At 50.2% G+C, this 22,655-nt stretch overlaps 4 protein-coding genes across 4 annotated transcripts in view; 2 read left to right on the top strand and 2 right to left on the bottom strand.

Annotated features, from left to right (window-relative positions):
• The window catches only part of LOC309684386 (olfactory receptor 14C36-like), a gene marked incomplete at both ends in the record, with an annotated part of 283,296 nt that overhangs the window by 69,890 nt on the left and 190,751 nt on the right, over positions 1 to 22,655 (top strand). The gene's annotated exons all lie outside the window — the stretch shown is intronic.
• On the bottom strand, positions 1,668 to 2,603 carry LOC309684410 (olfactory receptor 14I1-like; the record flags this gene model as incomplete). The annotated part of the gene is made up of 1 exon (XM_082500333.1): positions 1,668 to 2,603. The coding sequence occupies one exon, from the start codon at positions 2,601 to 2,603 to the stop codon at positions 1,668 to 1,670; it is 936 nt and encodes a 311-aa protein (XP_082356459.1).
• On the bottom strand, positions 8,016 to 8,975 carry LOC309684409 (olfactory receptor 8A1-like; the record flags this gene model as incomplete). The annotated part of the gene is made up of 1 exon (XM_082500332.1): positions 8,016 to 8,975. The coding sequence occupies one exon, from the start codon at positions 8,973 to 8,975 to the stop codon at positions 8,016 to 8,018; it is 960 nt and encodes a 319-aa protein (XP_082356458.1).
• LOC309684390 (olfactory receptor 6E1-like) lies at positions 16,613 to 17,548 on the top strand (the record flags this gene model as incomplete). The annotated part of the gene is made up of 1 exon (XM_082500314.1): positions 16,613 to 17,548. One exon carries the CDS (start codon positions 16,613 to 16,615, stop codon positions 17,546 to 17,548), a length of 936 nt encoding a protein of 311 aa, XP_082356440.1.

The raw sequence follows: 22,655 nt of genomic DNA, 5'->3' as shown, positions 1-22,655 counted from the left end.
TGTCAGTGTGTGTGCCTTCTGAAACCATGCACGTGCTAAGAAGCAACGGGATTTGGGTGAGTCATGTGTTTGTACAATGAATATGAACTACAAATTCATAGAATCATAGAATCATAGAATTGTCTAGGTTGGAAGAGACCCTTGGGATCATCGAGTCCAACTATCTACCCTACTCTACAAAGTTCTCCCCTACACCATATCCCCCAACTCCATATCTAAACATCCCTTAAACACACCCAGGGATGGTGACTCAACCACCTCCCTGGGCAGTCTATTCCAATGCCCGACCTTGCGACCTTCATACTCTTGCTTAGGTAGGATTTCAACAGTTTCAAGCAAAGTCTTAACTGTCAACAATGCTGAGTTTATTTTTTTTGTAAACTAAGAATAACCTAGACTTTTTTTTTTTAAATACATCCCCTGTGTCCCCCCTTCCACTCTTCCTCGCCCAGCAAGACTGCAACCTGCTGCCTCCTGTTCTGCGGGTCGTGAGCCATCCATTGCAGAATGGCCTTGAACGTGGCCCCTTCTTTCCCACTGAGATCCTCCTTCTGCAGGACGCGCTGGAGCTCGTTGACAGAGAGCTCCAGAAACTCTCTTGATACCCTGGTCACCCTTTCCAAGTGATGGGGGATGAACGCGTGGGCTGCTTCCCGCAGGTCAGGACAGTAGTAATACTTGGTGAATCTCCAGAGGCCGACGCAGTTCTCCAAGCACAGCTGGGACTTTAAGAACTCGCAGCACAGTCTGACGATGCCCATGATGTTGAACTGGTCGGCCGCTATCAGCAAACGTTCAACGTTGTTGGCCGTGACCGGTACTGTGCCGGTGTAGGCGTACTAGATAATGAGCCGCATCATTTCAGGTGAAGTCCCGGGGATTTTATAGACAACGTTCCTGGCATTGCTCCAGCGGGTGGAAAACAAAGCCCTGAAAAAAGCAAAGCAGTGCTGGGGGAAAAGCATCTTTGCTGCGTTAAACCCGGACCCTGTTATGCCCTGTGCCTCCTTCCCGGGGCACCAATTTGGGCACGCGCTGTAGCCAAACTGCGAGGCCGTGGGGTTTATTAATTCATGTGTTACGAGCCGGTTGTTTTAACAAGGAGTCACCGCCTCTGTTTTAGTTGTTGCTGAATGATGCTTATACTAAGTCACGGACTTTTTCAACTTCCTGTAGAAGGTGGGGGGGCACAGACAAGACAAGCTGGCCAAAGGTATATTCCATCCCATAGATGTCATGCTCAGTATATAAATGGGAGTCAGCCTAGGGTCAGGGATCCATCATCGCTTCTCTGGACAGGCGGGGCAATTGATCATTGGGTGGTGACAGCAATTTGTGTTGCATCACTTTATTATCATCATCATCATCATCATCATCTTTTCTGTTATTATTCTATTAAACAATATTTATCTCAGCCCATGTCTTTTTTTCCTTTTTCTTCCTTTTCTCCCTATTCTATCTGGGACATCCCATTTTATTTAAGAGCTGTTATTTGTCAGGCCATATGTGGCACAGAGTTGTGCAAGGGTCAGACACAGTAGGATCAAGATTCAAGACAAGTAGTATAAACCCAGAAAAATATAAATAAGCGGGATTATCACAAGATAAAAAAGCAGGCTCGTGGCCTAAAATAAACTCTGGGCAACGTGCGGAGAAGGGGCGGCAGGTTATTGTCGGTGAAACAGTGTCCATTGGGCCAATTTCCATAGGGCGTCCTTGAGCTCCTGGTTCCTCATGCTGTAGATGAGGGGGTTCACTGCTGGAGGCACCACTGAGTACAACACTGCCACCACCAGGTCCAGAGGTGGGGAGGAGATGGAGGGGGGCTTCAGGTGGGCAAACACGGCAGTGCTGACAAACAGGGAGACCACGACCAGGTGAGGGAGGCATGTGGAAAAGGCTTTGTGCCGTCCCCGCTGTGAGGGGATCCTCAGCACAGCCCTCAAGATCTGCACATAGGACACCACGATGAAAAGAAAGCACCCCAATGCTAAACAGACACTAACTACAATAAGCCCAACTTCCCTGAGGTAGGAATGTGTGCAGGAGAGCTTGAGGATATGGGGCATTTCACAGAAGAACTGGTCCAAGGCATTGCTGTGGCAGAGGGGGAGTGAAAATGTATTGGCCGTGTGCAGGAGAGAATTGAGAAACCCACTGCCCCAGGCAGCTGCTGCCATGCGGACACAAGCTCTGCTGCCCAGGAGGGTCCCGTAGTGCAGGGGATGGCAGATGGCAACATAGCGGTCATAGGACATGATGGTGAGAAGATAAAACTCTGCTGAAATGAAAAAGTCAAAAAGAAAGAGTTGAGCGGCACATCCTAAGAAAGAGATGGCCCTGGTGTCCCAGAGGGAATTGGCCATGGCTTTGGGGAGAGTGGTGGAGATAGAGCCCAAGTCGAGGAGGGAGAGGTTGAGGAGGAAGAAGTACATGGGGGTGTGGAGGCGGTGGTTGCAGGCAATGGCGGTGATGATGAGTCCGTTTCCCAGGAGGGCAGCCAGGTAGATGCCCAGGAAGAGCCCGAAGGTCAAGAGCTGCAGCTCCCGTGTGTCTGCGAACTCCATGAGGAGGAAGTAGGTGATGGAACTGCTGTTGGACATTTGCTGCCTCTGGGCAGGGCGACCTGTTCAAGGAGGGAAACAGAGTAAGTCAATGCAGACTTCTGTAAGCAAAATCAAAGCCATTTTCGGTGGGCTCTGTCCCTGCTGCATACACTCCCTTCCTCATGTCCATTGCTGAAGCTCTGGTTGGCGTTGGCTGCCTGTGCCGTGAGGAGCAGTGCCTCTGCCCAGTGGCTGCCAAGGAGTCAGCCCTGCTCTGCAGCAGGGAGTTCATAGGGAGGGTGGTGGCAGGAGCCAGTCCTGGTGTTCTGCTTTGGCTGATGAATCCACTCCTTACGCAGATGGGCTTCTCAACATCTGAACACCCACTGCTACGGAACAGAGATGGCAGAAGTCAGTTGGAGAGGCTTTGGGTATTTTACAGCTCCCCCACCTCCCCTGAGCATTTTTCTGGGATGTCAGAAACCCTCAGCATTTCTGCTGCACTCCAGGAGAACAGAGTGAGTGCTGTGAGACATGAGGATTGCCTGGGGCAGAGAGCAGAGACAGGGGAGATGGTTTTTCCCTCCATCTTGCACTATCATGAGATGGAGGGGGATCACCCTCTTCTATTATGCAATCAGACACTGCTGAGAGCAGAAGGATCCATCTCAGACCATGAAATGTCTCACCCTTTCTCAAGGTCTCAGCAGCCCACCTCTAGCCAAGGACACCCACGGCTCATTTCACCCACCCAACGACTTTTCCTCAGTCACAGAGTCTCTGTGTTTCTCTGTGGGGCTTTCCGATAACACAAAGGTGCTATGGGACAGGTTGGCATCCTGGAGGGCAGCTCACAGCTTCCATGGACACCCAAAGGACATACCCAATTTATGGGATCTCACTGAGAGAAAATGGACTCCTTCCCCACCCACACAACCTGCATTGCCCACAGCCCCACAGGTCAGAGGAAAGCTGGAACACTGGTTCCCATGGACACACCGGCAGGAGTGGATGAACAAGGTCAGTGTGGGACTCTGCAGCTGAAATTCCCATCCCCAGGGAGGCTGACAGCAATAAAAAGATAACTTTAAAGGAGACACCTGGAGAAACCCGGAGAAATCCCATGAGGATCTGACTGGGAGAGGCATGGGGAGAGGCAGCCGGGCACTCAGGGCAGCATTACCCTCACCCTGCTGGGCCCGCCACCGCCCAGACACTGATCATGCAGGGCAGGTGCCCTCAGCCCCACAGCTGGGCAGCAGCAATGGGGCACGTGGCAGGAGGGATGCCCCTCGCCTCTCCTGCTGCTCTGCCGGGCACAGAGCTGACTCCCACCCCAGAGCCCATGGCCGTGAGGGCTGAGGGCTGTGCTGGGTGGCTCAGGGAAGGCATCTGCACTGCAGGGGTGGCTGGAGGTGCCCCTATCTCCCCTGCAGCAGGGCTTCCAGGAGCAGCTCCCTCCTTCCCTGCCCATCTCCACTGCCTGGAGCTCTCCCTGCCAGCAGCTCTTTCCCTGCCCCCACGTCTCTTCCCTGCCAGTGCTCGCAGACCCCATGGCAGCCCCCGTGTGCCCAGCTCTGCCCTGCAGTCTCTGCGTGTGTGCAGGGGCTAAAGGGCAGGTCCCACAGACCCTGGTGAGACTGGAAAGGGGATGCTGCTGCTGTCTGTAGCCCCCAGAGCTGGAAACCAAAGACACAGACTCAGGAAAGCTCCTTATCTCTACAGGGTCCCTCCTTTGATCTTTCATTTGAAAGTCCTCTTGGACATGTGCCACTGCCCACCCAGCCAACCAAGAGAAGAAACAGCAAAAGAAATTTACCTTCATATTAAGGGAACTCCATCTTGAAAAGTCCCTCCAGGAATGACCAGAGGTCATCTGGAGGTGTAAAGAGCCCTGACCCACAAAGCACCCTCTTCAAGGTGAAGGACATTGCCTAGCCAGGGGTCACTCCTTCCACCCACAGCTTCTCCCCACAGAAGCTACGTGGGAGCTCTCTGGGCAGGTGGAGAGCTGACCCTGGCAGGTGGCAGAGTCTCTGCCTGGCACACAGCGCCTGAGGTGCAGGGACCCTGCTGGCAAGGACAGCCCTGCCCACCCCTGCCTGCACACCCACCTTCACAGCCCTTTGGCCATTCCTGGGAGAAGGCAGCTGTTATGCCCTGTGCCTCTGATGGTGAAACAGGGAAGCCCCAATCTAGAGAATGTCCTCTTCTTCCACAGCAGAGAAGTGTGAGCGTCCTCCTGAAAGATCCCATGGGCTGTGGGAGGTGCCAGCTTTTGGAGATCTCTCCAGCTACTGCAGCTGCTCTGCTTTGGGAAGAGTTCTCCCCCAACTCGCCCTCAGCATCCTCCCTCTCCAGACTGCCTTCAACCTCTCTCTGCCTCCCTGCTCTGCCCTCGCTGCCTGCAGGCAGTGCCCTCAGCCCTGCTGCGCTGTGCAGAGGAGCTGCTCCTGGGCAGAGCTGTCTCTCTGCAGCGCTGCCCGCTTGCCAGGAGCTCCCTCCGGCCCAGCACCTCAGCCCAGCTCAGCAGCAGAGGACCAGCCCACAGTGGCACTCTCTCTGTCCCCTCTGGCCTCCCTGGAGGTGTCCCTGGGGCTCCAGGGCAACCGCCTGTGAAAAAGGCTGATGCAATCTCTCATGTTCCCTCCCTCAGGTGGGCAGAGACACTTACTTCCAGCAGTGGTATTTCTCCCAGCTGAAGAAGAGCTGGGCAAGAGTACCTCTTCTTCTTGTCCCATCAGTAGCACACATGGGGTCTTGGACTCTTGGTACCAGGATTCCTTATGGCAAGTCACCGCTTGCCTGGTGCCACAGCTGGGGGGCTTCAGCCCAAATGTGCAACAATGATCTCAGCCAGTGTCTGAAGGAACTGGGCTTTTATAGCCTGGAGAAAAGCAGGCTGAGGGGAGACCTTATTGCTCTCTACAACTACCTGAAAGGCGGTTGTAGAGAGGTGGGGCTTGGTCTCTTCTACCAAGTTACAAGCGATGGGACAAGAGGAATTGGGCTCGAGTTGCACCGGGGGATGTTTAGATTAGACATTAGGAAAAACGTCTTGACTGAGAGGGTTATCAAGCATCGGACCAGGCTACCCGGGAAGGGGTTGAGTCACCATCCCTGGAGGTATTGAAAAGACATGTAGGGGTGGTGCTGAGGGACATGGTTTAGTGGTGGACTTGGTTAACAGTTGGAGTCGATGATCCTAAAGGTCCCTTCCAACCTAAACGATTCCAGGATTTTATGATTCTATGATTCCATGATTCTATGATTCCATGATTCTATTCTACATAAATTCTGAGAGCCAAGTTACAAAGAAAGGGAAAAATAGGTGAAGCTGTATTTTCTACACTCACTAATTCTCTGTCAGTAAAGAGAAGGTCCCACAGCCTGTGGCACGTTTTCATTAGTTGGCCCTATGGGAAGTTTTGTTTCTTGGGTCTCTTGGCTCGAGCCTGCTGCGTTCCTATTTCCAGCAAGGGCAAAAGTTCCCGTTCAGGTATCAAACTTTTGCCCATCCTGCCCGGAGAGCCAGGACAGTTGTGTCACACAACATTCAGTGTCAGAGTGAAGATGGAAAAGAAGTGTGAATTGAAATGATTTGTCCTCCAATGGAAACTCAAATCCTGAGCTGGCTGGACCACATTGGCTGCAGTTAGACATAAATTACCTGAGACAAATGTGAGTTCAGACCTGGTTGGCAGAGTTTCTCACAGCCCTCACTGAGGAGAGCAGGGTGTTGCGAGAGGGGAGCGAGTATCTGTTCGCCAAATCCCCAGGTAGTGCCCAAACCATCTTGCCTTTGGCCTCTGGCATCTCATGCCTTGAGATGCAAGAAATGCGGGGCCTTCTGTCAGTAATCCTCCAACAATCCTTCAGGCGGTTGTGTGAGTTCCCTATCAGTATCTAAAAAATTAAAACCCTCCCCCAAAACTAAACAAGCAAAAGCCCCACCAATCACAAAAAAAAACAATCCAAAGTCACCCACAAACATTAATCTGCCTAAATCTAAATGCAGCAGTTTGCATCTTGGACAGCCGCTCTGGGCAGTGCCAGTGAAATCAGTATTTGCAGCGTGAGCCGTGATACCCCATCCTCAAGAACAAATCCAAAGCAGTTCAGAGGAAGGGTGGTCTTTCAAAAATCACTGTGTGTGTCCCCAGGTGGCATGGACACTGCTGATTCCCCACTCCAGAGCGGCAGAGGCTGGAGCCCCTTTGCAGGATGGACTTCTTGCCAGGAAGCCACAGCTATGGGGGTGTCTCACCTGGTTCTTACTGTCCCTTAGCTCAGCATCCATTTCCGTGTATTTCACTCTTTTCTATGTCTACTCTTTCTACATGTCGGAATGACAGAAAAGCAAACATTTCCTAAAAGTTTGTCATAATGTCCTTGCTATAGACAAGAAACCCATCAACCCTGGAGGCAGCCAAGAACATTGCCATGAGCACCAAGAAGATCCAAGAAGCTCAAGGCCTCTTCTGAAGGGCAGCAAATTCTTGCAACCAACTGTGATTTGAGCCTGGAAGTGGGAAGGAATTTTCGTCTGTGCTTGGAGGAGGAATAAGTGTGTTGTGGCAGTATGTCAGGGCCGAAGGCCCTTGCGCAAATCAGGGATGATGGAGACATTTCCATCTTGTGTGCGTGCCTCAGGGCAGGAAATGGGGCATGCCCGCTGCTGGGGGTGTCTTTACTCAGACATGCCTCAGGAGCTGACCTTGCTCTCTTGTGCAAGAAAGAAGAAAACAGGAGGACTGAATTTGCCATACCTCAGTCAGCCAGTGGGAAACAAAAAAGTAAAGACATTGGGAGAGGAGGGTCGGAGAGGGGGAGACAGATTAGGAGGAGGAAAGAAGGGGGAAAGTGATGATTGCTGTGTTAAAACATCGGGAACCAAGACCCAGCTTGTTTGCCTGTCTTCTGAAGATGGATCTTGTTTTTTCTTTCGGGGGGGGTGACCCTGTCAGACTAGCTTTCACAGTTGTCCTCTGCTAGGAAGCCCAGAGAACACGAGGGCTGGCATGCATCTACTGGAATTTAGACGTGTCCACTAGCGGGGCTTGATTCAGCTGCCCACTTCTCACTGCCAATAGGGAGGTGCCCTGAGGAGTCCCAGGCATGCAAGAATGGCAGCCCTCAGCTTGGCTGGGTAACGGAAGAGGAAACAGCATGTTTAGCGTAAGTTTTCTCCCACTCCTGGGCAGGTGTGGCATTTCACAGCTCCCACCTGAAGGATCACAATCGTGTTTACTTTAAAGAAGGAAGCAAGCCAGGGAAGATTTGACACTCTTCAACACCAGACCTGTATTTCTTTAAGACACAAATTCCCCTCTCCCACTTCTCATTCCACAACCAGTCCACAGATTCTGCACTTCTAAAGATGGACCTGGGACACAAAATATGCACTTACGAATTGTCCATGCTTGGTCAAAGGAGACCCACAACCTGTGCCTTCCTGGTGGATCTCAACTAGTATGAGCTCTCGAGGCAGGCCACAGTTTTTCTGAGTGCATTTCCTAGAGCCCCCTTGACCTCCCTGTTCCGCAGGCTGTAGAGGAGAGGATTGACCATGGGCGTGAGGATGGTGTAGAAAAAGGAGAGCACTTGATTGAGCTGCCTCAGTGAGGCTGTCCTGGGTATCATATAGACAACGACGAGGGTGCCATAGAAAACAGTGACCACCATGAGGTGAAAGGAGCAGGTGGAGAAGGCCTTCTGCCTCCCCATGGTGGTGGGGATCCTCAGGATCGCAGCTATGATGCAGATGTAGGATACCAAAGTGACTACAAACGGGACGACTACATCCAGAAAACAGATTATGAAAGTCACCAGTCTAAGCACGGTGGTGTCACTGCAGGCGAGCTCTAGCAATGGGGCAAAATCACAGAAGAAGTGATCAATTGCATTGGGACCACAGAAGTGTAACTTGGAAAATTGTCCAGTGACTATGGTAGACATCAGTAATCCTGCTAGCCAGGACCCAGCCACCAGCTGGAGACAGAGCTTCCAGTTCATGAGGCTTGCATAGAGCAGGGGTTGACATATGGCCAAGTACCGATCATAGGACATGGTGGCCAGCAGGTAGCACTCAGCACCTGCAAAACAGCCAAAGAAAAAGAACTGCGTCATGCAGCCTTGAGCAGAAATGGTTCTGTCCCTGGTTAGGAAGCTGGCCAGCAGCCTGGGCAGGATAGTGGAGGTATAGCAGATTTCTACACTGGATAAATTCCCCAGGAAGAAGTACATGGGAGTGTGAAGATGCCGATGTGCCACCACCAGCACAACAACGAGGATGTTGCCAAACATGGTCACCGTGTAGATCATGAGAGAGAGGATGAAGAGAGGCACCTGAAGCTTGGGGACGTTACTCAAGCCCAGCAGGAGGAACACCACTGGTGAGGTCTGGTTGTCCCATTCTTCTTTCTCCATGAAGTGCCGTAGGACCTTGTTTTCCCCATGAGGCAGGAAGGGAACCTGGGGAAGGGCATGCGTTTCTGTGTTTTTTGTGAAAATGAACTGGGAAGAAGTCACTGCCAGAGACAACATGGAGGTTTTCCCCCATTTGACTGAATTCCGACTTGGTTTAGGGGCACTATTCCTGGCAAAAGGGCAAGAAAAGGTTCTTTGAGAGGGCCAAACTGCTCTTCTTTGAAGAATCTCCTCTGATTAGAGAGGTGAGTTGCTGCATCGAGGTGCCTATTTCTGTGGAATGAAAGAGAATGTTCATTTGATCATATTAGATTGTGATGCATGAAGTTATTGCCAGGACTCCCCAGCATAGGTTTAGCCAAATCCTGCTTTCAAGCAACAGAAAGATGGGCCAGAGAGGAAAACTTCATCATGCAAAAAAGCCTTTAGGGGAATGCATCGTGCCGTAGACAGCTTCTTTCCACTGAGGAAGAATGGACACCGAAGAGGGCTAGAGGTCTCAACTCCCTGAAACATTTGCTTTCTGATGACGCAATTCTGTCCCTGGACAGTCCATCTCTTTCCACTGACCAAGAGTGGCCAGGACTTACTAGTTGGTAGCTGAAGGCACTGCAAAGGGTCTGTTAGAGAGGAGACTCACAGGCAGATATGAACTTGGGAGAGAAGGGTGGGAAAAACGGGATTCCAGAGATGAGGTACCTGAGGTTCTAAGCCAAATGAGGAAAAGCGATGTTGCACAAGGAGGAGGCAAAAAGGACAGGGGTGACGATCATTTGCTGGACATCTCTTCCTCCTCACCTTACATTTCTGGGTGCATTTGGGCTGCCTCCCTGCAGCAGCGCAGCACCTGGACCTCAGCATTGCCACCTGAGTGCTCAGGGCTCCCTGTTCAGCACTGCAATGAAGACACAAGAGTGTCCCGGGGGTGAGTGGGGGCTGAGGCAGAGGAGGATCCTCATGAAGCACAGGTTTCCAGTAAATGCCTGATACACACCTGATTGCCTGCCCAGGGAACGCCTGTGGCTGAAAGAGAAAGCCCACACCACCTCTCTGGGCTTCCATAACACTCGGGTCAGACAAAATACTGTCCCTGATGATGCTCTGCCTCAAACTTCACACATTTGACAGAGAGTTGGAGATGGCCAAGGCAGGCACCTGGAGAGCCCAGAGAGTTCCTGGGACGGAGGAGCCCTTTGACTCAGTGATTCAGTGCACCTACACTGGGATGCATTGTTCCACAAGGTGCTTCCATGGGGAGGGTGCCCCAGAGTCAGTGCTCTCAGTAAATCACACCCCATGCGGATGGCTGAGAGACAGCTGTGAGAGAGCTGAGGCATTGAGGTGAAGCCCTAAGACACAAGCAAGATGGAGAAAGAGACAGAGAGAGAATAAGAGTTGAGACATTAAAGGACGTGTGTTGGCACACTGGCCCCATACCCTCCTCTCCAACCTCTTCATGTCCACGGAGGTGTCCGAGTGCCCATCAGCTGATGCCCCGCAGCTCTGTCTCTGCACTGACAACCACGCTGCCTGTATCTGTTCAGTGGCATCAAGGACTCAGGGAGGGTATCCAGAGGAAAGAGTGAGCTGGAAGAAGAAGACATGCAGGACAGGGCTGTACCAAGACACATGGTCACACTTCCTAGTGGCCGCTGTGCAAAGAGCCATTGGCACATTAATGACACCCACCTCAGCAAACCCAGCACCTACCTGTAGTCCCCAGCAGGATGTCACAGCTCTTCCTCTGAGGGGAATGGAGCATGAAAGGCAAGGTCTGGGGGCTATCTCCTGCCTCATCCCCATTCCACCCTCCCCTTTCCAATTCTGCCTGCAGACCCTGACCCATGACTTAGTCACTGCTCTGTCCTTGCACTCACCTGTCAGCATCTCCTTCTGAGAGTCTTCAGCAGCACCTGAATATCCCCTACTCTGCAGTGCCTCCCGGGTTTATAGAAGAGGCTCCTGAAGGTTCCTGCTGCAGCTCAACTCTCCGTGTCACAGCAAGTGAGCCCTGTGCAAGTGAAGCCCCGGGGGGATGAAAGCCTTGAGCTGCCCTCCCTTGGACCTCTGTGCTCTTCGGAGGCGGGGAAACAAGCCGGGGAATGAGCCGTGATCTCTTCCAGCTCACGGAGCAGAACTATAATGAGATGCTCCTCACAGCTTCTCCTTCTAGACTCCACGAATGGTTGTTGGGGAGGAAGGAGTGATTTCCTCCAAGCTAAGGAGACTGGAAATGTGGGACAGGATAAGTCCCTCACAGGGGTGCCAGGCTCTGCCCTTTAAGGAGAGAGGAAACCCAAACCTTCCCCAGAGGCCAAGGTGCTTCACTTGCTGGGGACTAAAATGAGCTCAGCTGCTGATCTAGAGTGACAGTTAGGACTCCACCCTCCTAGAGGAATGGTGCACAGGGTTATGCTTGGCTCCAGCTTTAGGTTAAGGGAGCTGACTTAGGTTAAGCTCTGCTGACTTGCTCCTCATGACAGGTGGACCCCTCAGGTCTCTCCTCTGAGTGCAAAGGGAGAGAAGGACCCTGAGACATCATTTAGGGTAGCAACTGCACAGAGCATTGTCTCCAGTGGAGTCAGACTTGGTGGTCAGGGCTGTGTCCCAGTAGGGTCTTGAAAACTTCAAAGAGTAGACATTCCATAGCCTGCCTGGACTACTTGTTCCAATGTCTGTCTGTCTGATGTTCTTCCTGTTCCAGGTCAGAATCTCCCCTTTCAGGTTATAGAATCATAGACTCCTAGGATGGTTAGAGTTGGAAGGGACCTTAAAAATCATCTTGTTCCAACTCCCTGCCATGGGCACCTTCCACCAGTCCAGGTTGCTCAAAGCCCCATCCAGCCTGGCCTTGAACACTTCAAGGGATGGAACAGCCACAGCTTCTCTGGGCAACCTGTGCCAGTGTCTCACCACCCTCAGAGCGAAGAATTTCTTTTCCCATATCCAATCTAAATCTCCTCTTTTCCAGTTTGAAGCCATTCCCCCTCGTCCTATCACTACATGCCCTTGTAAAAAGTCCCTCTCCAGCTTTCTTGTAGGCCCCCTTTAAGTACTGGAAGGCCACTGTAAGGTCTCCCTGGAGCCTTCTCTTCTGCAGACTGAAGAACCCCAACTCTCTCAGCCTCTCTTCATAAGAGAGGTCTCCATCCACTTGCATCATAAGAATGAAACCATGTAGTTACCAAGGCTAATGGTTTCTTCAAAAGCAGAGTCCTTTTGTAACTGTAAGGTTGTAGCCGTTCCTGGTGGGGGTCTCTGCAGATCCATCTCTGATCACACATGAAGCCTTGCTCCAGATGTTCCCCAGCTGTTGGTGGCTTTCGATGTGTGTGAGGCCAGAGCGGGGAGATGAGGGGCCCATGAGCAGCCCTCCCTCGGCAGATCCCACCACCTTTCAGGCACACTAGCTGAAGGGGGGTGTAGCAGGTGGGTGGGACAAGACAATCTCCAGAGACCCCCTCCAAAACCCTATCGGTGTGATCCTGGGATTCTGTGAGTGATCTGGTTTGAGCCAGTGCACCTGAAGGAATTTTTTCCTGGATGATATTTGCGTTCACTCTTGGCTCTAGTTAAGGTCTGACCCACGCTTTAACTCCAGATGAGCTTTTCTGTCAAAAACAAGAGCATTTTTCCTTTCCCACTTGGGTTCTGATAGTGACTCCCAGACACCTTGGCCCCCTTTTTCTTCCACAAGACAGCTTGCTTCCAGACACCGCTCCCCTGACTGAAGAGAGCTGAGGTTCCTCACTGGTGCCTACCTGAGGCTGGTGGCAGCTGAAGAAGTGTGTCCTGATCAACCTGTGCAGGTACAGTCTGGAGAGTCAGGCCCGGCAAGGAGTCAGAGCCCATTTTGCCAAGTTGTACCATGCTGTTCCTCCAGGAGTTCCTCAGCTCTTGCAACGTTGAGGTCTATGGTCAGCAGGGCCCCGTGAGCCTTGTGCAGAGGGCAGGAGAGAGCCAGTCAGCCTTCTCCAGCCCATGAGTCTCTCTAGGAGAAGACCCAGGTCTGCCTTAGGCACTGGTTCTATCCAGTTCCTGGACGCTGGTCTTCATGGTCTCCTCATTGCCTGCACCCAGGCATTGGAGTCCTGCAGGCCCTGCTCCAGTTGCTGGAAGACAGACCTCGTATCCTCCTCACCGGTGATTCCAGCTTGAAGTTCACTGCCATTCACACATGCCCACTAAGAACAGAGGATGCGCCCGCACAGAAGGTAGTTGGAAATCGGCTCCAATGAGAACACGGGACACAGGCTACTGCAGGGCTCCATCAGAGAAGCCTGCTGACTAGAAACCTGTTTCCACTCACACGGTCCCTTTTTCCCCCTTTGCTCTGTTTTCCTATTTTGTTGCCAAACCACTTTCCTGCTGGTTCTGTTTTCCTTTACACTCAAAAGGAGTTTTCCAGGGCTACACACAACAGGGACTTATGCGAGAGTCCCGATTTCAGGATGTATATAGCAATACACGGATTATGGTGCTGTAGGCATCCTAGTCAAGGGAGGGCTTAAAGGGAAATTGCAAGGAGACTTTTGCAATGGCTGCGTGGGTCTGTAGAAGAGATGCTTCTGAAATGATCATAGAATCATAGAGTGATTGAGGTTGGAAAAAGCCTTTAAGTTCATCGAGTCCAACTGTTAACCTAACACTGCCAAGTCCAGCAGTTAATTTTGAAGGTGACTCATTTTGGCTCATTTTGGAGCTGGTTAATTTTGATGGGGGTGACTCAACTCAATCCTTTGGTTCCATGTCAATCCCCTCTCTCAGACCAGTGTCTCCTCTTGCCGATGTAGATGATGAGTTGGGAGGGTCCCTGGACCACCCAGGGGATTAATGACTGAAGTGCTCTGGCTGCACACTTGCACAGGCTTGATGCCCAGCTACACCACCATGAGAAATGTAACAGAATTCATACAGCTTTTGCCAGAAATATCAGTTCCTAGCTGGCAGTCCAGAATACCCATGCAAGCCAGCAAGGCTGGAGAGGCATTTCCTGAGTCTGAAGACAAGTGGGTTGGATCAATATTTGTCTCATGCCACTGGGTAAAAACACAGAGAAAAGCAGAATCCTTACAGAGGGCAGTTCTGGTGTCCCATTTCAAGAAGGAAGAGGAAGCCCAAGAAAAGGGAAGGAAGGGTCAAAAACACAACAAGGTATTAGTTACCCTTGTCACGCATTCAACTGACTGGGTACTGAAATTGATCCTCACAACCGTACCACATCTTTCCTGAAGACCTTTCCAGTCATTCCAGAGTGGAAAGTCCTCCTTTTCACACCGCTGCTGGTGTTTTATCTGCTCACTGTCACGGGAAATGCAGTCACCATTGTCGTCATTTGACTCTGCCGCTAGTACCACACCCCCACGGATCCCTTCCTCAGCACCTTCTCCTTCTTGGCCATTTGGTTCACTTTGGTCATTCCCCTAACATGTTTGGCAGTCTCTGTGGCTGCTTACAAGTCACAGACCTTCTCCTCTGTCTTCCTGGGCCCAGCTGAGTTTATCCTATGTGTTGTGATGTGTTTCCTTTGCTGCAGCGCCATTTGCAACCCCTCATACTACTCTGTCCTTACAAACTCCTGGTTGTGCTCCATGCTCATCTTTAGCTGCTGGGGAATGACAACTCTATCCATGCTCAGCCCCACCAACTTGTATGCCATCGGACCCTCTGTGCCCAGTGTAGAGACTGCTTCTTCTGCGGCATTGTCCCTTTGCCGGGAGCAGCCCGCGTGGGCACCAGCTACTATGAAACATGAGCGTTGCTCTCTCCTCTTATTTTCAGATAATTTAGGTGTCACCCAACAGATTAAGAACACACAACCCTTTGGGTGTTTGAACTGACCCAGAAAATGGAAACTGGGACTGTGACCTCTGTTGCACTGACTCACTATGCTCATCCTGCTGTAGGTGACTGAGCCTGAGCCACATCCAGCCAGTGGTTTAACCTCAGAAAGTTTTCCAGGCACAGCCAGTGCAGAAATTACCCTGTGCCAGACTAGAGGCAAAGAACAAGCCGGGCGATTGGGTTCTAAGACAAGCCTGAGCCCCAAGCTCAAATGTCCATGCAAGCATGGGGCACCGCCCTATACTGAACTTCCCATTTTACTCCTTGGGTGAGTGCTACCCATTCTGCCCTGGGACAGAGCCTGCGGGGACAACACAGGCTGTGGAGAAGCTTTGCATCCCTGCTTCAAACCCACCATCTCCTCCCCTCCCTCTCCTCCCCTTGCATTTTGAATCATCCTAACTTTGGGGGTCATCTGCTCTGCTTCTTTCTATGTCTAAAAGCAAGTGCAAAGATGAAGGGGAAAACATCAGTCTTCATTGCATGTATTTTTTCTTGTGCTTCCTTCTGTTAGATGTGTATTTTGATGTAAAAAAAAAAAAAACAGTAAGTTATTGAGTCAGAGATTTGAGACTTGAATAATGAGTTTCATGTACTTCGTTGCAGGTGCCTATGAGAACTTGTTTCCCCAAGGCTCCCTCTACAGTCAATGGAGACACAAGAAAATGCTAGAGGCTGGGTCCTCCCAACCCATAACTGGCATGCCAAAGAAAGATTACAAATCTCTTCCAGACACTCTTCTCTTGCCCTGCATTTAGGTCAGGACATTTGGTAGTAATAGCAATGAGCCGCTGTTTGGAAACCACTGCATTTCGGCACAGACGAATGTCAGAGGAGACTGTGTGACAGAGTGTGTGGAACCATGGTAAATTTCAGTCATTATTTAGAATACTGAAGAAGACAAGTTCTATGTGGTCCCTATTCCACCCCCTCCCCCTTTCCTGAAGAAACAGAGAGCCAGAATCTGTGGAAGAGAGCAGGGGATTACAAAAGAGGTGCTTGATATTACTTGTTTTGAAATCAACAAATCCTCAGGGATTCCTAGCCCAAAAAGGCAAGTACTGAAAAGTACAAAAAAGAGCTTTCAACATACACATTTGATTTGATTTGATTTCACAGAATCACAGAATCACAGAATCACAGAATCATCAGAGTTGGAAGGGACCTCTAGAGATCATCTAGTCCAACTCTCCTGCTAAAGCAGGATTGCCTAGAGCACATTACTCAGGACTGCATCCAGGTGGGTCTTGAAAATCTCCAGGGAAGGGGACTCCACAACATCCCTGGGCAACCTGTTCCAGTGCTCTGTCACCCTCACCGTAAAGAACTGTTTCCGTGTATTTGAATGGAACTTCCTGTGTTCCTGTGATTTGATTTGATTTGATTTGATTTGATTTGATGGTTTAGCATTTGTGCAATAGAAGAGATGAGTTTGGCACATAGGTATGACAGATGTTTGCAATAGGTCTGAGCGAATTTGGAATTTCCCAGGAATGGGCTGAAATGGCTAAAAGCCCCTTTAAAATCTTCTGTTCTGCAGAAAGAACCCTTTGTGAGTGTTTGAAAAAGGTAGAAAGAAGATGACAAATACTCTGGGGACTCTAACTGAAATGTAAAACATAAAAGCCAGGGTGTGAGAAATGCTTGGAGGACTATCTCTGTGTTCTATAGGAAGACTGCAGGAAAGAAAAGGCGTAGAAGAGGAAGGATAGACCTTGTCATCCAGACCATGAAATTATCACACTTGGCTTTGTGCCGTGTTCCTGTCTCGGCAGGATGAACTGAAATTCAGCATGGGACCAGAAAATGAAACTGCAGTTACTGAGTTCATCCTCGAGGGTTTCTCGGGGCTTGATCAAAGACTACAGCTATTTCTCTCTCTGGTCCTTCTGCTCATATACCTGACAACAGTGATGGGGAACACAACCATCATTTTCCTTGTGTGTGTGGATCACCGCCTGCAAACCCCCATGTACTTTTTCATCAGCAACCTGTCCTTCCTGGAAATCTGGTTTACGTCCTCCACGAGCATCAAATTGTTTGTGATCCTGGGTTCTGGTAGGAGAACAATCTCACTAAGCAGCTGCTTTGCCCAATCCTATTTCTATTTTGCCCTGGGCTGTACAGAGTTTGTTCTACTTGTTGTCATGTCCTTTGACCGCTATGTTGCCATCTGCCAGCCTTTGCGTTACACTGCCATCGTGAAGCCTCAGCTCTGCATCCACCTGGTTCTTGCTGCTTGGGTCATGGGCATCACACTCTTGACTTACCGTCCGGTCCTCCTCTACAAGCTGACTTTCTGTGGCTCAAACAAGATCCATCATTTTTTTTGTGACAACTCCCCCTTATTCAAATTGTCCTGCTCTGACACCAGCCTGATTTGGAAAATAGACTCGGTTTTATTATCGTTTGTTGTTCTCAGTTCCTTATGTTTAACTCTGACATTTTACATAGGCATCCTTTCCTGTATTCTACACCTCCCAGCAGCCTCCGGCAGGAAAAAAGCCTTTGCTACATGTTCTTCTCATCTCACCACCTTGGCCATTGTATACGGGAGCTGCATTGCTCTCTATGTGCATCCTTCAGGAGATGTTTCCTTGGAGGCAAACAGAATGGTAGCTTTGCTGAACACTGTCCTATACCCATTCTTAAATCCATTCATCTACAGTCTTAGAAACAAGGCTGTGATACTGGCCCTGAATGAAGCCATTGCCCGTGCAACACGATAGCTTTTCCCTCAATCACGATGCCTTTCTGGACAGCAACTCCAATGATCTGCTCTCCTATGTTAAATAATACCAATGAATATGCATATAACCTCCAAACGCAGATGTCTCAGGAGATTTATGTTCTCATTGGATTGTTTTAGGTTGAGTGATAAGAAGCTCATCTGCAACTGAAGAAGGCACAAGCAATGTCAGGGGTGTAACTCACTTAATGTCCTGCTCCCCAACCCACCACAGCAGAGCCACCAGCTCATCAAGAGCCCATCTCCAGAAATCAAGAAGAGCACAGAGGCACAGTGGCAGATGGAAACCCCAATTACAGACTCCTGAGGAAGGAACATCTCATCTCAGCTCCTTCCAGGGCTGCCCTGGAACAGCCATCAGCCCCAGGTGTGAAACCCATCAAGAAGAGTCACAGAGAGCAGCTCTCTGGATCACCATTTGGACTACGGGGATTGTTGCCTAGGGCTGTAGGACACATTATGGGTACGCTCCTTTTGATGCAGCCCAGGATGTGGTTGGCTTTCTGGGCCAGTAGTTCCCTGAGCTGCACTTTTGGCCTCCTTCAAAGTTGGGTCCAACACTTGATTGTCCTCCCTCACGAGACCTCTACAAATCCAATGACCTTTCAAAAATTATATTCCACAGAATTATAGATCTTGCCATGTGACTTCATTGCCACTATTCTGCCTGTTAATAAAGTGGTTTTAATTTCAGACATGTATCACCTGTTTATATACAATGACCATTTCTAAACTCAGCTTTTCAGATGCAGACTGTCCCGACAAAGGCCTTTTCTATTGCACTCCACTTTTCTCCTGCCTTACTCTTTGGTCATTCAGATTCCTGTCACCTATCCAGCTGCTGCTTTGAGCTTCAGGGAGTTACAAGTTTGCCTGTCTTTCAGTTGTCTAATTATCTCCTTTAGCCAAGTCTGTAACTACGTTTATATCTCTCTTTTTGTACGTGTCCATCTAAAGCATTTCTGATAAGATCATCCCTTGTAGCAAAGCAACCTCATTAGAGGCAGCTTGTCCTGAGCATCTGGTTGCAGAGGGTGTTTTATTGTTTATCAAACTTGATCATGCTTTACTTTTCTCTGCTTGCAAAGAGGAAAACTCCTCCTGTGCCTGGGTGCAGCCAGGTCTCTGAGGAGCGCAGGAGGGAGATGGTGCAATGGAGCTGTAACACCCCGCTGCAGACTTCAGTGGAGAAGTCTGAGGTAAGGAAAAGTGATGCAAATCCCAGTTGGCCAATGACAGGGATGGGGAGGAAGGGGAGGTGAGGAGCAAGGCTGTCCATACAGTCTCAGACCTCAGGGGACTGCTTTTCCTGGCTGTCCAGACCTCCTGAGGAGACCCTCTGCATCAATATCAACTGCTGACTGCTTCTATCGCCTCTTCTCTAACTGAACTGTTAATAAAAAAACCCTTTGAAATAAAAAAAAAATTAATATTTTCTGTTAGGTTCTCTTTAAAATCTTCCTTCTAAATTACAGTATGAAACATCTCCAATTAGCTTTATTGAATACTTGAAGAATATTACAGGGAGAGAAATAGCTCGTTTGGACTTTCTGTACTTTAAGGAGCCCCATGGTGTATTTGGCCCTGACTCCATTAACCTCAGACACTGAGAGGAGACTGAACAAAGTGCTCCAGAAGTCCAAGTCAGAAGCAAAGTACCTTGAAGCCTTGATTGGCCCCACTGAGGGTCCTTACTGCCAAAGCCTCCCCATGGGCTCGTTAGAGGAGATAACTGGAGGCTGTGGTTGCAGATAGGCAAAGGCACTGTGCAGGTGGCTGTAATGCTGAGGAACCCCTTGGTTTGGTTGATGCAGCAGAAAGGCCAGACCCTGACCCCCAGGCCCTGGGAAGGCAGGTCCTGCCCCTCACTGGTGGCTCAGGGCTCTTCCTGGGGGCAGCGGGGTGTGAGGGTGAGCGAGGCTGAGTGTAGGAAAACCGCACACCACCTCCCGGCTTCCCCAAGCAATGGGGAAGAAGAAACCAAGTCCAGAGCCTCACCATAAACTTGTGCCTGTGTTATGGTTTCAGAAACCCCTCACAATTTATTGTCATTTAGACAATCACTCTGTCACCCCATGACCCCTGCCCACCCAGGAAAGGGAATCAGGCAAAAACAAGCAAACACATGGGTGGAAATGTCAACAGATTTAATAGACAAAGATTGGATAATTTACATTAATAACACTAAAGAACCAATAGGGATCCAGATACCAATACAAAATATACAAAGACTACACTCAGCCAACGATATCAGTCAGAAGCTGTGCACTCCCAGCAGTGGACAGTAAATGTGGGACACTGCGAGTGCTACGGCTTCGGGAGGAGGGGGAGGGCTGGGGGATCTGGCACTGGGGAAGAAGTTCTCAGGATGGCAGCCATCAAGGGAGAGAATGAACTTTGCAGCAAACTTTCTAATCTATATTGAATGTGACGACGCTCATGGTATGAAATAACTGTGGTGGCAGCTTGGGTCAAGTGCTGAGGCCTCCCTCCGGAGGTCCCCGCACCGGGCGAGCTCGAAAACGCTGAGACCTCGAAACCCACACACCACAGCTGGCTATAAAATAAATATAGTCACAAATTCAGACACTAGAGTCCTCTAAAAGTGCAGTCTCACTCAAATTACTGTTATATTTGTCTTCTAAAGTATATATACACACACACGCAAAAATATAATTCTCTAAAGTGATGAACTATTCCTTTAAGAGGTCTGTTGAATTTCTGTAGTTCAAAACGAGGAGTCCCATCTATCGTAATTGTCAGCAGAACTGCTACCCTGGACTTCCGGGGGGCAGACTTGGGGCTTTTCAGGAGCCTGGTTGACAAAGTCCCCTGGGAGGCAGTCCTCCAGGGCAAAGGAGCCCAGGAAGCCTGCATGGTTTTCAAGAAGGAAGTCTTAAAGGTGCAGGAGCAGGCTGTCCTCCTGTGCCGAAAGACAAGCCGTTTGGGAAAAAGACCGGCCTGGCTGAACGGGGAGCTAGGGTTGCAACCTAGTGAGAAAAAGAGGATTTATGGCCTTTGGAAGGGTAGGCCACCCAGGAGGACTACAAAGAGGTAGTGAGGCTATGTAGGGAGAAAATTAGAAGGACCAAAGCCCAGCTAGAACTAAACCTGGCTTCTGTTGTCAAGGGCAACAAAAACAGGTTCTATAAATGCATTATCAATAAAAAGAAGACAGGATAATCTCTGTCCTCTAGTAGATGGGACCAGTAACATAGTGACCAAAGATGAGGAAAAGGCTGAGGTACTTTATGCCACCTTTGCCTCAGTCTTCAGCAGTAGAACCAGTTGTTCTCTGAGTGCCCAGACCCTTGAGATGGAAGACAGGGATGGGGAGCAGAATGAAGCCCCTGTAATCCAAGGGGAAATGGTGAGGGACCTGCTTCAGCACCTGGAGGTACACAAATCAATGGGGCCAGATGGGATCCACCCAAGGGTACTGAGGGAGCTGGCGGAAGTGCTCACCAGCCCACTTTGCATCATTTATGAGAAGTCCTGGCTAACCAGGGAGGTCCCAGCTGACTGGAGGTTGGCAAATGTGACAGCCATCCACAAGAAGGGCAGGAAGGAGGATCCAGGGAACTACAGGCCGGTCAGTCTGACCTCGGTGTCTGGGAAGGTCATGGAAAAGATCATCCTCAGGGCCATTACATGGCACATGCAGGAGAATAGGGTGATCAGGCCCAGTCAGCATGGGTTTGTGAAAGGCAGGTCATGCCTGACAAACCTCATCTCCTTCTATGACAAGGTGACCCACTTAGTGGATGAGGGAAAAGCTGTGGATGTTATCTACCTGGATTTTTGCAAAGCTTTTGACACTGTTTCCCACAGCATTCTCCTGGAGAAGTTGGGTGCTCATGGCCTGGACAGGTGTACTCTTTGCTGGGTAAAAAACCGTTTGGACGACCATGCCCAGAGAGTGGTGGTGAGTGGAGTTCAATCCAGTTGGTGTCCAGTCACAAGTGGTGTCCCCCAGGGCTTGGTGCTGGGGCCGGTTCTCTTTAAGATCTTTATCAATGATCTGGATGAGGGGATCGAATGCACCCTCAGTAAGTTCGCAGGTGACACTAAACTAGGCGTGAGTGTTGATCTGCTTGAGGGTAGGTTGGCTCTGCAGAGGGAGCTGGACAGACTGGACTGATGGGCCGAGGCCAATGGTGTGAGGTTCAACAAGGCCAAGTGCTGGGTCCTGCAATTGGGTCACAACAACCCCCTGCAGCACTACAGGATGGGGGTGGTGTGTCTGGAAAGCTGCCCGGCAGAAAAAGACCTGGGTGGACAGCCGGCTGAATGTGAGCCGGCAGTGTGCCCAGGTGGCCAAGAAGGCCAACAGCATCCTGGCCTGTATCAGGACTAGTGTGGCGAGCAGGACTGGGGCAGTGATCATCCCCCTGTACTCGGCCCAGTGAGACCCCACCTCGAGTACTGCGTTCAGTTTTGGGCCTCTCACTACAAGAAGGACATTGAGGTGTTGGAGCGTGTCCAGAGAAGGGCTACAAAGTTGGTGAGGGGTCTGGAGGACAAATCTTATGAGGAACGACTGAGGGAACTGGGGTTGTTTAGCCTGGAGAAGAGGAGGCTGAGGGGAGACCTTATCACCCTCTACAACTACCTGAAAGGAGGTTGTAGAGAGGTGGGGGCTGACCTCTTCTCCCTGGTGACAAGTGATAGGACCAGAGGAAATGGGTTCAAGTTATGTCAGGGGAGGTTTAGATTGAATATTAGGAAACACTTTTTCACTGAACGGGTTTTTATAATTGGAATAGGCTGCCCAGGGAGGTGGTGGATTCACCATCCCTGGAAGTGTTTATAAATAGGGCAGATTTGGTACTTGGGGACATGGTTTTGAAGTGGTTTTTGTCAGGGTAGGTTAATGGTTGGACTTGATGACCTTAAAGGTCCCTTCCAACCTCAGCAATTCTATGATTCTATGATTTTACAACATGTACTGCTGAATGGTGTTACTGCTGCCTGGGCATTTCCCCTTGTTGAACTTGGTGAAGTTCCCCTCTGCTCCTTTCTCCAGCATGCTGAGGTCCCTCAGCAGGGCAGCACAACCATCTTGTGTAGCAGCAGCTCCTCTCAGT

The sequence above is a fragment of the Vanellus vanellus genome (assembly GCF_965231255.1).
Source record: "Vanellus vanellus genome assembly, contig: HAP1_SCAFFOLD_70, whole genome shotgun sequence".
NCBI lineage: Eukaryota > Metazoa > Chordata > Aves > Charadriiformes > Charadriidae > Vanellus > Vanellus vanellus.
Note: the sequence above shows the minus strand (reverse complement) of the source record. Positions and strands in the feature narration are given on the sequence as shown.